Source organism: Schistocerca americana, chromosome 4 (assembly GCF_021461395.2).
Source record: "Schistocerca americana isolate TAMUIC-IGC-003095 chromosome 4, iqSchAmer2.1, whole genome shotgun sequence".
Classification (NCBI taxonomy): Eukaryota; Metazoa; Arthropoda; class Insecta; order Orthoptera; family Acrididae; genus Schistocerca; species Schistocerca americana.
This window is the reverse complement of record NC_060122.1, coordinates 242,877,618-242,891,637: the sequence shown is the minus strand read 5'-3', so window position 1 is coordinate 242,891,637 and position 14,020 is coordinate 242,877,618. Positions and strand designations below refer to the sequence as shown.

The 14,020-nt window shown below is 37.8% G+C and overlaps 1 protein-coding gene across 1 annotated transcript in view; it reads right to left on the bottom strand.

Moving 5' to 3' along the window:
- Positions 1-2,265: 2,265 nt before the first annotated feature.
- LOC124613377 (protein eyes shut) overlaps positions 2,266-14,020 on the bottom strand; it is a 260,127-nt gene continuing 248,372 nt past the window's right edge. Inside the window, exons 20-24 of the mRNA XM_047142078.1 lie at positions 10,080-10,321; positions 9,824-9,965; positions 9,572-9,744; positions 3,172-3,421; positions 2,266-2,432 (exon numbers count right to left, since the gene is read on the bottom strand). Coding sequence (XP_046998034.1) covers positions 2,266-2,432; positions 3,172-3,421; positions 9,572-9,744; positions 9,824-9,965; positions 10,080-10,321 — 974 coding nt within the window. The remainder of the gene's footprint in view (positions 2,433-3,171; positions 3,422-9,571; positions 9,745-9,823; positions 9,966-10,079; positions 10,322-14,020) is intronic.

Below are 14,020 nucleotides of genomic sequence, written 5' to 3'. Positions count from 1 at the left end.
GGTCTGAACTTGGAGTGTTCTATTATAATCCCATGAAACAATACAGTCAACATCCAAATGCCACCACCAAAAAAAATGGACACGTCAATACTATGGTACAAAGAAATTCATGGGCAAGACTCCAGAAACGCACTTGATAAGTAAATGTTATGATAAAATGTTAAAAAATTGACTGATGAAAAGTATTTAAAGAAGCTTTTCTTTAATAATAACAAAAACTCTTTTATTCAGTATTAACCATTGTCTCTGCCTAGTGTGGTTAAATGAAGCGATCTATGAAAAGTATTGGATTTGACAGCAGTGCTGCAAAGCTTGAAAGACTGCTACTTTGATTTGCAAGGAGAGTGTATAGTATTTAATTTCACAATATATGAAGATTATAATCTTGCTGAGGACTTTCCTTGTTGATTCATTGGCAGTTGGGTACTGAGTCACCTGTATTCCCTTATTAGGGATTTTGATGACAGAGTGAAGACTGGGAATTATGTACTGCATTAGCTGCACTTGTGTTCATCATAACAGACCCAACTGCCACAAAAGCTAGTTTGTGATGCCAGAAACAAGCGAGCACATGGTACCAAGTTGAATATCAACAAGAAATTCACCAAAGAATCAGGGATTTATTTGTTGAGTAAAACATATCAAATAGAAGCAAGCCATTGTGAAAGAAAATATAGTACCTTAAGTTAAAATACAAAAAATGTTATCAAGTTTCAAACCAAATCAAGGATCACCACGTAGTGCAACATTTAATGCTCAAATCACAATTCTCCACTATTACTTTGCTACTCAAGTTTTTCTCCCCCCAAATTTTCCTTCTGTATATTTTTCTTCATCAATTGCAGAAAGTGCTCTTGCTTCTGGAAGATCAAAATTCAGCTACGGAGTGAATTTCACAGTAAGACTTACCCTCATAACAACCATTTATATATCCATCCATGACCATTCTTACTGTGAAACAGGACACAGTACACATATATCTCTGTGGAACACAAGCATGAAGGAATACACACTTGTTATTTTCTTATTCAGCTGTAATTACTGATTCTACTAATGCATTTAATGATAAATAATTCTTACAGAAGTTTTGCGTGTAACAATGCCAAAAACATCCGCTGTTGCCGGACTGGATACGCATATTTCTCTGTGGAATACAGTGAATGCACACTTGTTACTTTCTTATTCAGCTGTAATTACTGGTTCTAGTAGTGCATTTAGAGTAAATACTGCTTAGAGAAGCTTTGTTTGAAATAATATCAAAATCATATTGTGTTGCCAGTAATAATTTTTATTAATTTGATTTATCTTGCATGCAACAGGTTTTGGGAAATATTTCTTATTTTCAATGGAATTTCACTATTGATAGCTTAAACATGATATTGCTTTACATGAGCTGCTGCATCAATCTGATAAATCCAATGTTTTAAATAGATAGATGTATAGAGTTTAAGTTCTTGCATGTAGTTAATTACAACAATGGGACAGTTTTGTATTGAACTGTTAATCACATCTGCACTTTCAATGTTTGCATTTGCATCTTTCCAACTGAGCTGCTGAAACGAGCCTCACACACCAACTAAATAGGTCAGCCTCTCACTAACTCTCTTCCTTTTCTCTCAAATTGTGCTCTGAAAAATATTACCTGTGTCAGAAACACTATGACAGGCAGAATTTATTTATAAGTTGAAAGTCTGTCCAGATAAATTCACAATATTTAGATTTTCTTTTGGTCACAGTCAGTCTTTTGTGGGACTATCATAACTAGGGTATGAAATAAAAAGCACGATAGACTGTCCAAAACAATGAGGGCAGCTGTACAGGACAGATGAGTACCAACTCAGTACTGCTGTTTTATGTATTAAATACAAAATGTTATTAGGGAACACTAAACCTGTAAGAATAAAAATAGTACCTATGAAATTACTTGTTAACTGTCCTGTGTGTGATGTCCAAATGAGCAGAACTCAAGACACTGAGAAAGATATTACTGTTATCGATTTTTATATTACTCAGAAGGTACCAGCCAAGAAAAGGACAGAATCCCATACTGAAATGACAACATAAAAAAGAAAGAAACAAATCACATTGACTGACCAATTCTGTAAATGAAATTTCTCTTGCATCTGGCTTCCCCAGTATTAGTTATCACTCAACATTTTAGATCAACAAAGGCTATCAGCTCATAATGTGAGCACTTGCTAGAATGGCATGTCTAACAAAAATACTTTTGTTGTGGCATGTTTTAAACAGCTTTGTTAACAAAATTTATGTTTGTATTGAAGCACAGCTCCCAACATTTTCTCCCTGGTAATCTGAGAAATCAGTGACACTGGTATTTTTGTTCCATGCTAGTTCTTTGATACATCCTATGAAATGTGATGAAAATAATCCATTTGATAATTCTGTTACAGATTCTTCTCCAGGGAATCCACCTGAAAATCAATCATGCCAGATGTAATCATTAAAGCCCACGGTGTGATACAAAACATAAACTGTTAATGATTGCTGGGATATCAAATTACACATGTTAACATGCTTTAAGGAATATATTTGAGAGCCTTCTCATATTGTGGTTAATTTTCCATTGTCAAGATACGCATCAGCTCACAACAGGATAAACAATTGTTCTAGTAACTTATTATACGTTTGTGTTGGTGTCAAAAACCTGCAACAATGATGGTTGAGAGGTTTTTGAACAAGTTATTTATATACTTGAATGAATCTTTTAGTCTGTAATGGAGTGAATAATATAATACCTCTTGCCAGATTAAAACTGAATGCAACACTGGGGTATTAACCTGCACACTTGGCTTTGCAGATAATCTCTTACTGACTGAGTTATCCAGTCACATATCATAGCCTGACTCAAAACATTAATCTTTCTGTTCCTTTCTCTTACGCTTTCCAAACTATACAGAGGCTCTTAAGCATACTTTGTTGGACTAACTCCTCCAAGAGAAAAGATATTGTGGAGAGAGGCTTACACAAATCCTAAAGGTTATTTCTAGAATGTATTATTCACTGTGGAGTGAAGTATACAGAAGCAACACGAACTTTGCAGAAGAGTGGACATTTATAAAATAAATATCTTCAGTAACACATTGATCAAGAATAAAGAGCAAAATGCCCTTATCTCTTATTTTAAGCTAAATGAGTCTCTCTGCAACTTACCCAGATAGAATATTCCATCTGTGATTAGAAATTTTTTGCTGCCTTCACCTTCTTCTGTTTCAGAATGAATAAGCTGACTGTCAAACCATACAGTGATGTTCCTTGGACTAAGGTCGATCTCCAAAGTATGCCAGGTGCCATCAGCAGCTACACCACCAGAGACCAGTAACAGTGTACGGTTTGTAGTGGGATGTCCCCATGCAAACTTTAACAGTCCTTCTTCTATGCCAATACCCAAATACTCTTGTCCCTGAGGCATCATAAGTGATATAACACAATAGTGAACTTACAGATATCAGAAACAGGTAAGTCCAAAATGATACTTAACACCAAGGAAGCAGAAGAACATACATATCGATAAACAGTAAAAACAGGAAAAAATGCAGCAAAATTACCAGAAACATGAAAAAGCCATACTTAGGAATGGTAAGATAAGTCATTTCATTCACAGCAAACAGGAATTAATGATTATGGAAAAGAAAATTTACTTCAAACCTCAGACCATGTAGAGTGAAACTTTCCCCCTAACAACTTATTTCTATTTTTATGTCCTGTTTTCCTTTATTATTGTAAGAACTAACCTATTTATGTCTTGGTTTTTACTTATTTATTTATTTTTTATTTTTTACTTCTGAAGATTTACCGCCCAGTTTGAACTGCACAATATGCTGAACAAAGGCAACATGTCCTTTTGATACTTTAAATCTGTGTGAAGTTGTTTTTCCTGGTTTACTGTATCTCATTTTCTGTTGTAACTTGTTGTCATTAAATAATGGTACACATATGCACAAATGTGAATAGCTTTCTGAAATATTCACTTGTGTAGTAAGAAAACTATTAGTGTAGAAGGTCTTGATCTTTTAATGTCGGAGTGTAGCGAGTTTTTATTTTGTGTTCAAGATCTACATCTCGACTCTGCAAACCACTGTGAAATCTGTGGAAAAGGTCTCTTTCCACTGTGACACTTATCAAGGCTTCTTTCTATTCCATCTGAATACTGAGTGGGAGAAGAAGGGTTGCTTAAATGACGCTGTGCATGTTGTGATCAGGCTAATCTTGTCTTTGTAGTCCCTACACATACGCTGCTTAAGGGCTTGTAGTATGTGCCTAGATACCATACTTAAAACTGGCTCCTGAAACTTTGTAAATAGGCTTTCATGGAATAGTTGGCATCTGTATCCAAGTATTTGGAAGTTCTAGTATTTTGGCATCTTTATGACACTCTCCCATTCTTGCTGCCCATTTTTGTATACATTCAGTATCCCCTGTTAGTCCTATTAGGTATGGGTCCCACACAGTTGAGCAATATTCTGGGATGGGTGGCACAAATGTTTTGTAAGCAATCTCCTTTGCAGCCAGACCCATTATCGTACCAATGAACCGAAGAGTGCCGGCCCCCTTACCTATGACAGAGCGTCATAGTAATATTCCATTTCATGGCCAAACAAATTGTTACACCAAGGTATTTGTATGTGTTGACTGATTTTCACTGTGAATCACTGCTATTGCAGTCATATAATACTATGTATGGAAGTGAAACATGGATGATAAACAGTTCAGACAAGAAGAGAATAGAAGCTTTCGAAATGTGGTGCTACAGAATGGGTGCTGATGACCACGCTGTTTAGCGCCCGTAAACCTCAAACACACACACACACACACACACACACACACACACACACACACTGCTACAGAAGAATGCTGAAGATTAGATGGGTAGATCACATAACTAATGAGGAGGTATTGAATAGAATTGGGGAGAAGAGGAGTTTGTGGCACAACTTGACTAGAAGAAGGGATCGGTTGGTAGGACATATTCTGAGGCATCAAGGGATCACCAATTTAGTATTGGAGGGCAGCATGGAGGGTAAAAATCATAGAGGGAGACCAAGAGATGAATACACTAAGCAGATTCAGAAGGATGTAGGCTGCAGTACATACTGGGAGATGAAGCAGCTTGCACAGGATAGAGTAGCATGGAGAGATGCATCGAACCAGTCTCAGGACTGAAGACCACAACAACAACAACAATACTATGGTTTTGTTTTGTGAAGTGTATAATTTTACATTTATGTTCTTTTAAAGCACTCATTGCAGCTCTTTAAAAATGTTATCAAGATCTGATTAAATATTAGTACTACTTTTGTCAGACAATACTATATTTTTCAGACAGTTTAGTTTGTGTTTGATCTCTAGAAGCCATTTACAGTGTGGCAATTATTGAACTATATGAAAAAAAAGGAAATTAGTTACAAACTACGGCATGAACAGAATTTATTCAACATGTAAATGTCGCTACAGATATTCAGATTTAAGTTATGACATGTTCGATATGACTGCTATCCTTGGTGATAGTGTGGAACAGATGAATAGCGAAATTCTGCATGACCTGCTGAAGTGTGGGAACATTGATGCTGTCGATGACCTCCGGAAATACTTTCTTCAGCTCAGCAATGGTATTGGGGTTATTGCTGTACACCTTGTCTTTCATATAACTCCAAAAAAAGGAGTCTTATTATTCAGATCTGGAGAATACGGCGGCCAATCGAGTCCTGTGCCAGTGGCCTCTGGGTATCCCAGAGCCAGAATACAGTTCCCAAAGTGCTCCTTCAGGACATCAAACACTCTCCTGCTTTGATGTGGCTGAGATCTGTTTTGCATGAACCATACCTTGTCAAAATCAGGGTCACTTTGGATTATAGGGATGAAATTATCTTCCAGAACCTTCACATACCATTCGGTAGTCACCATGCCATCAAAGAATATCACACCGATTATTCTGTGACTGGACATTGCACACCACAAAGTCACCTGTTGAGGGTGAAGAGACTTCTCTATCGCAGTCCCCCAAATCTGCCAGTTTTTCTTATTGATGAACCCATCCAAATGAAAGTGGGCTTCATTGCTAAACAAAACCATATTCACATCAAAGTCCTGTTCATCGATTCTTTGGACAATAGTGTTGGCAAAACGCAACTGCTGGTTCATGGCCCTTGGGTTTAGTTGCTGATGGGTTTGAATTTTGTGTGAGAAGAGATGCAGGTCATCAACAACAATTTGTTGCATTGTCTCCTGGTTGATTCCTACCTGTTGTACAGCTCATATGATCGATTTCCTGGGGCTGGTTTGAAATACAGCACATGTCTTCTCAATGTTTTCATGTGAATCAAATTCTTGATTGTTAGTACACTTGGACCAGTTGTCTTCAGCTTGAACTCGGTCTCAAACTTCCTTTAAGCCACAGTTGGGCTGTTGCTGTTCGCATAGTAGGCCTTCACAAGTGCTATACACTCAGGCATGCTGTACCGTGACTTTTTCATGTGCAAATGGCCGATAACAACAAGGTGTGTGCACATGTGCATATTAATTCCCATCATGCCCAAGAGCAACAGTGCAGGTTGAATGTCCTAATGCAAACCATTCAGAAGTTATGACAATTTTATTTCATATAATTCAATAATTGCCATCCTGTATATATGATATTGCTTCAATAATGTCAGTTATTGTGTTGTCTTATGATTTAGCCAGTAGTATTTAATGTGTTTTGGGTACAATAACATTACAGGCAATTTTTCTTTCTCTTTTGAAATAGTTAATGTAGTTTACAAAAAGTTAGACCACTCGCTTGCATACTGTACATGAGAAAATTTCACAAAAATGAGACTGCATAGTGTGACAACTCTTTTTTTAATTAACATTCTTGAGCAACAACAAGCTAAAATGGAAAATAAAAAGAAATACAGAAGGAAGAAAGATAGCTAATGTCTTCTGGCATTTTTAGAATTACATGACCTCAATATTCTGCGTAATATATGCAAAATGAGAAGGAATTCGGGAGAAAACATTATAAACATATAAAAGCCTATGACAACTGATGTAGAAATTGAACTGACGAAGGTCTACGGTGCATCATAATACACCCCCCCCCCCCCCCTCCCAAGAATGAGGGCTTGGTTATCTCTTAGTAACACCACTTTTAACACTATGCTACTGGCTTCACTACAATACCCATCTCTCTGTGCCTCATACCCTTCACACTTTTTGCCTTGTCACTGTAGTAATATTCCTTACTTAGAAAACCATGTTCCCAAAGACTTACGGGCAGACTTAATCCAAATACCAAAATTTGGTTCCACTTGTTCTTTGATGTCAATTACGCATAATGAATGCTGAAGTAATTTTTGCTATTTGCAGGTAATGACACACTCCAGTCAACATTTCTCAAAAGTCTAATGCAGTGGACAATTCTCATCCCATGTGTGCAACATGTAGGTAACATCATCCTTTGAATGCCTGACAGAAGCTTGGGTTACAGGACTGTCCCTAACTCTTAGCCAGCCCAAACTTGAGCTCTGTTCCTAATGACTTCACAGTCACTGAGATATTTAATATTGCATTTTCTTCTTCCTTCCTTTCTGGAATTACATAAGATTCAGAGGTTTTATTGGTGGTGGTAGAAAAACGGAAAGAATAATTGATTTTTACAGCAGCACCTGATGAGTGAGCACAAAGCAGTGTATGTGTTACTCAGTCACTGCTGGAAATACTGATTATCCTTCAAGCTTTGATCTAAATATCAATAAATATCCTTCAACTGAGCCTCATGGTAACTTATCTGAAGCCATTCTTTCAATAGACAGCAACAAAACTGATAGGTAACACTAAAAGTTTCTCAGGTTGCCTTACGGGGAGTATGCAACATTAACATTGGGGGTGAAGTATGTGACAGGAGGATGGACGTGGTAATTTTGTACCTATGATTTCGGCAATGATGGTTAAAGTGATGCTCTGTTGAGACTGCATAAATTCTTTGATGGCTAACTGTAATTCTGGGCAGTTTGAGTAGAGTTCTGTGTAAAACATTAATTATCTCCGAAGGAGAATTTAAAACCCATATAAAATGGAGAATTTTATGGAAAGTATGGAGAAGTTATTTTATGCAATGAAAAGTGCAGGATCTTGAGAGAGGCTCCATTACCATAAGAGGGAAAACTGGCAGCACACATCTGTAGCAGAAAATCATGTGTTGATTGGAGATGTACCCAGTGAATAAAAAATAAATGAAGATAAATGTGAAGTTAGTACAGGTAACATGAATTTAGCTCACCCTGGAAGAGGGAATAATCCCACTGTCTAAAGCCATGGAAATGTAGAACATTGCTGTATAGATAGTAGACATCCACAGTGATAGCTAAAACCAGTTAAATTACACAATGAATGGCTTCTTTAATGTGAAAAGATATATTTTGAAGGAAGATGTAAATGTTTATGTCAGTGTAGGAGTACAGTTGCCTTCCGAGGAGCACAGAGCACATTGGGTATCCTTGAGGGTTTACATTGCGCAATATGTAGTGAAACAGTTTGAGGAAGGGATGAAACAAGTATAAATGAGTGATTTTCAGAAGCATAAAATACTTTTGTCTGCTGTTAGTAGGTATAAATTTGGATAAGTTTTACAGACAATGTGTAATCAACACACGCACACACACACACACACACACACACACACACACACACACACACACACACACACACACAAGTTAAATATAAAATAAAAATATATTTTAATAGTATAATAAATTAATTCTATTTGATCTTGCTTTAGCAGCTTTAGCAGTTTTTGCATATTCTTGCTTCAAGTCTCTTGTACTTAATACAGTCTAAAAACAACTGAATAGAAGCAGTGACCTAATAAGAATGCCCTTAGGCATTTATAAAACATGAAAATGAAATAAATAACTTTGATTTTATGTGGGAGATCACTGTACATTTGTATAGCACTATTTATAGTAGAAGTTTTAAAGGCTGTTGTACTTACTGACTAGACACTGGGTTTATCTTTTTGCTGGTATCATGTTCATGTCCATTAAAGTTTTCTCACACACGCATGACCACCAACTCCAGCAGCCTGGGCCAGAATGTGGCTTCTGGAGTTGGCAGTCATGTGTGCATGAAGTGTACTTGCTTATGTGTACAAATGGTGTGTGTTTTCCTGTTTCTCTTTCGCTGGTTAACGTTGTGGCCAAAAGCGTTGTGTAAGTGTCTCTTAATTTTGAGTGTCTTCAACTTAATGTGTCTTCTTTGCAGAAAACACATTTCAATCACCACATTAAACACAAAACACAATGCATGAACTAATACAAATTCAGTTAAATCAGATAAAGTTTAATAGCTAGATAGAACAGCACTGGCATGTGGCATGTTATATGCTAACATGCCAACACAGAGAAACTTGTGTAAAACAAGAAAGAACCATAACTGGATGACAATCTGTGTTCATTATAATCTCAAGCAATTGTCTCAACTTGACAGTATAGGCTCTTATGCCATGAAAAAGCTTTACCAGAGTTTGAGAGAGATTACAATAAAAATTACTTTATAATATTTAACATCAACTCACCATTGAGCTCCATAGAATCATTCCCTTTGTCTCAATAGTGGAAAAATTTATGTATAAGTAACCAATTTCCATTTTGGTTTGCACGCTGAGTTCATTCTGTTTTGCACTTTTCCCACTTCCTTCAACAACAAGGTAGCCGTTCCCTCCAAAATGAGGCGATATGGTCATTACAGCTACAGAAAAAATGTACTGTTAATTGAGAAGTTTGATTTATGTTGTGGTAAAATACATGAAAACTTAGAAAAAAGTAACCTTCTTCACATGTTGCTCCTCCCCAGCCAAGGGGACAGGAACATTCTGCAATTGCTGAAGTTCTGTTCATGCATCGTCCATTGTTTTGACAGCTGCTTTCTGTACATGTTAATTGACTTTCACAAAATGCTCCTGTATAGAACTGTAAGAAATTTGCTATAGTATTTAAAAATACAAACAACTCAAACAAAAAAGTAATAATATTGTACATTAATCAACAGAAGCACTGTCTGATTTTAGGAAGGAAAAAGTATACCTTCTTGCAGCTGCAACGAGGTTGAGAGTACGGATCTAACCAGCAAGTCCCACCGTGTTCACAAACATCACCACCACATGGTGTTCCATCACAGTCAGCTACATTACGTGCTGCAATCATATTCTTTTCATCCAATGGGATTTTCTCCCAGTTTAAATAAACTCTCCTTATGCAGCCTGTAAATGGTTCTGGTAGTGTAGCCATTGCAGCATTTGGCAAGTTTGACAGATCTCCAGTACCTCCTTTAAATTAAGTAATATCAATTGAGTTCACAAATAAGTGAAATAGTCATGCATTAATGGTTTTCTACAAAGCTAAAACACATAAGATATATAATAACAATTCAATAACAGCCTGAACACCTAAAAAGGCCACTAACACACATTCACATGATAAAATCCACAGACAAATGATTGCCACGTAAGGGATTCTCAAGGGGCATTTGGATGAACAAGAATATTGCCACAAAATGTAGTGCGTACAGTTTGTTGCTGTGATTAGTGTCATTGGCTGATGTGCTGCAGGTCACTATTTCAAATCCAACCACCAGCAATTATTTGTTGTTTACTATTTACCATTTCTGGAAGGTTCTTGAAATATAAAAGGTTTGTATATTCTAGAATATTTGATTTTTGTATGAATATCAGCATTCTCGAATATCTGTATAAATATATGCACTCTCCATCAAGGAGGTAAGTTCTGTTCTGACTGTGTGTTGGTGTTTGTAATAAACTTGCTTTCAGTGCTAAGTGTTGTATCTCATTGACAACCTGTTTTCAGATTTGGACTTGAGTGTGTTTATGAGCAGACATTATTTGGTGTAAATGTTGAATACTTCAAAACATCTACATAACTTTGGGTCCAAATAGGCAATGTAAAAGCTATTGCCTACACTGTCAAGAACAGAAATTCAAGCAGTACATTGCTCCTAAGACCCACATATTCAGAAGACCAGCAGTAAGTCAACTGCACATGAGGCATTCATCCATGTTTTCCAGAGATGCTGGTCAAGACCCAACATAATGGCAAAAAGGATTTGACTGAGCTCTCAAATACAACAAGTAGGATGACATGATGCATTTGGTAACGTGTACTTTCATTCGCATGACACAGACCAGCAGTGGTTCTATAGCTAGGACAGATTCTAGGTCAAACTGAAGAAAATGTTTGGTGGCAAACTGCAGCAAGTCTGCTTGTGGGAGAACAAGTGAAGAACAGGGACCAACATCACAGGTAAAAGACACAGTCATATCTACAGGCTGTTTCGGCCCTACGCAATTATGAATCTGAATATAACATAAGCCAAACTAATTTTACACTCTACAGACTGCTTTGGCCCTATGCGATCCTGAATATGAATATGACATAAGCCAAACTAATTTTACACTTGATGAAAGGAGTCACAGAAGGTATGTACCAAGCTCTTCCAATAAAGAACATCATAACCCTTTTGGTAAAGAACATCTCAACAACAGTAATTCATCAAATGCTGCCAGTGAATTGAGATGGAAGGAGGGGGGTAGGGGTGGGGTGGTGGTGGTGGGGGGGGGGGGGGGGGAGAAGAAGAAGAAGATGATGATGCTGCTGATGAGAGTTTGATGGAAGAGGTATGATCAACTGCTGAAAGTGGTCTCTATGGCATTTGTGAATACATGCCAGAAAGTATGAGAAGAACTACAGCGGTGTATGGTATCCAGAAATGTTGAACAAAGTACACAAGACATAGCAGCCATTGATTGTTGACTCTGTATATTATTAGGAAGTAACAGAAATGTCAAAGAACAGATATACCTATCTTTAGCACCAATGTCTATCACTAGTCAAACATGCCGTGTAGAATGGACTCAGTCACAACCATCAAATGACTACCCAACATCGACCAGTGCACATCCGACCAACTCCTCCACCAAGTACAATGTCTCACAAAAGTACAGAAATTTGGAGGGTGCACAACAAACTGCCAGTAAATACGTTGTTTGATGACTACTATGCCATAAAATGTCAACCAGCACAACAGTCCTGTTCATGCCAGTCAATGGCAGACAAATATAGTCAACCTGTAGGATTAAGTGTATTGTTGTAACCTGGACAAAGTCACTCCCCATCATGTTGTAGCTGTTCCCTGTCACAGAACAGAGGAACCAGCCAGTCACCTAGCCACCAGCTTCAGAAAAACTTGTTGTATTTGAGAGCTCAGTGCCTCTGCCAGGCACTTAAGTGTGATTTGCTGAGTATCTATGTAGATGTAGAGCTGTGGAGGTGAGGTTGCCTCAGATGCAAATGCTCCACAGATGACAGTCACCAAGATGTCAGGAAATCTCATTGATTTCATCGCTGACAGTTATTCTGTCGAGGCACTAATTGAACTCAAGGGCTTTCTTTTCTGGAATGTCATAGGCTTATCACTGTCAGCTAAACAAGGTTATGCTTTGTAATAGGAAAGCAATTGGCCGAAAGTCACAAATGGTAAATACATCCAGTTGACTGGAGCATGTATTGCAAAAATAACTATTAGTGATAGAATATAGCTCTCCAAATTTGTCATTTTAATGGAATGTAGTCTTAATGTTATTCTCACATGGGATTTCCTGCAGGCATCACAAGCAGTCATGAATTGTGGAATATGAGACTTACAGACTGATGAAGCTATTCCAATGAGCATACGTAACAAAGAGTGTTCTGGTTGGTTGGTTGCTGTTGAGGACATTGTTATCCTGCCATCATCAATAAGATGATTTCCAGTTGCCTATAAAGAATCTCAGCTAAGATTAGAGCTTTTGATGAAATGAAATTCTACTCAGGCTTACAAAAGAAATCTACATACCAGTGATGATCTTAAGCATTGAAGGTGGTCCAGAAGAACTTTGGATCACTAATTGACATGTACAACTACAGTTCATCCTCATCCCCAAATGCACGTGCACAGTGACAGATGAACCAGTCCAGGAAGGGCAGCTTAGTGTCGTCAATGAAGAGTCATGCTCCACTACCACTACAGATAATGCGGTGGAGGAAGGTACTACCAATCTGGAAATAGGGTCTTGTCTGACTGAGGAACATTGTCAGCAAGTGATAGCCAGTATTGATAATCTTGAGACGCTTTCAAATCCAAAGTGGAGAAAAAACAGACCAACTGGCCCATAGGGAAACGTGTTACCAACACTGTGGACCATACGCCAACCACCCAGCACTCATATATTATGTCACCAGGTGAATGATGGATAATCCAGGAGGAAGTGGAGAAGATGCTGCCAGAGGACATCATTGAACCTTCAGAGTATCCTTGATCCTCTCCTGTGATCCTTGTGAAGAAGAAGGGTGGCACACAGCATTTATGTCAACTACCAACAACTGAACAAAATCACAAAGAAAGGTGACTATCTACTGCTGTGTATTGATGATACCTTAGGCTGTTTGAAAGCAGCAAAACATGCAGACACACTACAGCAAACTGAGGTTGATGAGGCTGACCATTAAAAACACAGCCTTCATAACCTCTGGTTGACTCTTTGAGTTCAAAATAATGCTGTTTGCATTGTGTAATGCTCCAGCCACATTTGAATGCGTGATGGACAATCTGCTCAGACACCTTAAATGAATGACATGGATTAGCTATGTGGGTGACACTGTCATTTTTTGAATACACTGAAGAACATCTAAGCTGCCTGACGCCCTGTTAAAGTGTGATCAGACTGCAGGCCTCCACCTGAATCCAAAAACATGCCCCTTTGCCACCTAAGACAAAAGAACTTTGGGCACCTAATGAATGGAGATGAAGTCCATCCTGATCTAGAGAACATAACAGCAGTTACAGATTTCGCATCTTCTTGGCACACTTTGTGAGAAATGTTTACTGTACCAAGGCGCACATTTTTCAAGGATTTTTGCTGGGAGAAGACAAATCTGCCTCAAAAGGGGCGCAAGAAAGATCTTTCCTTGCC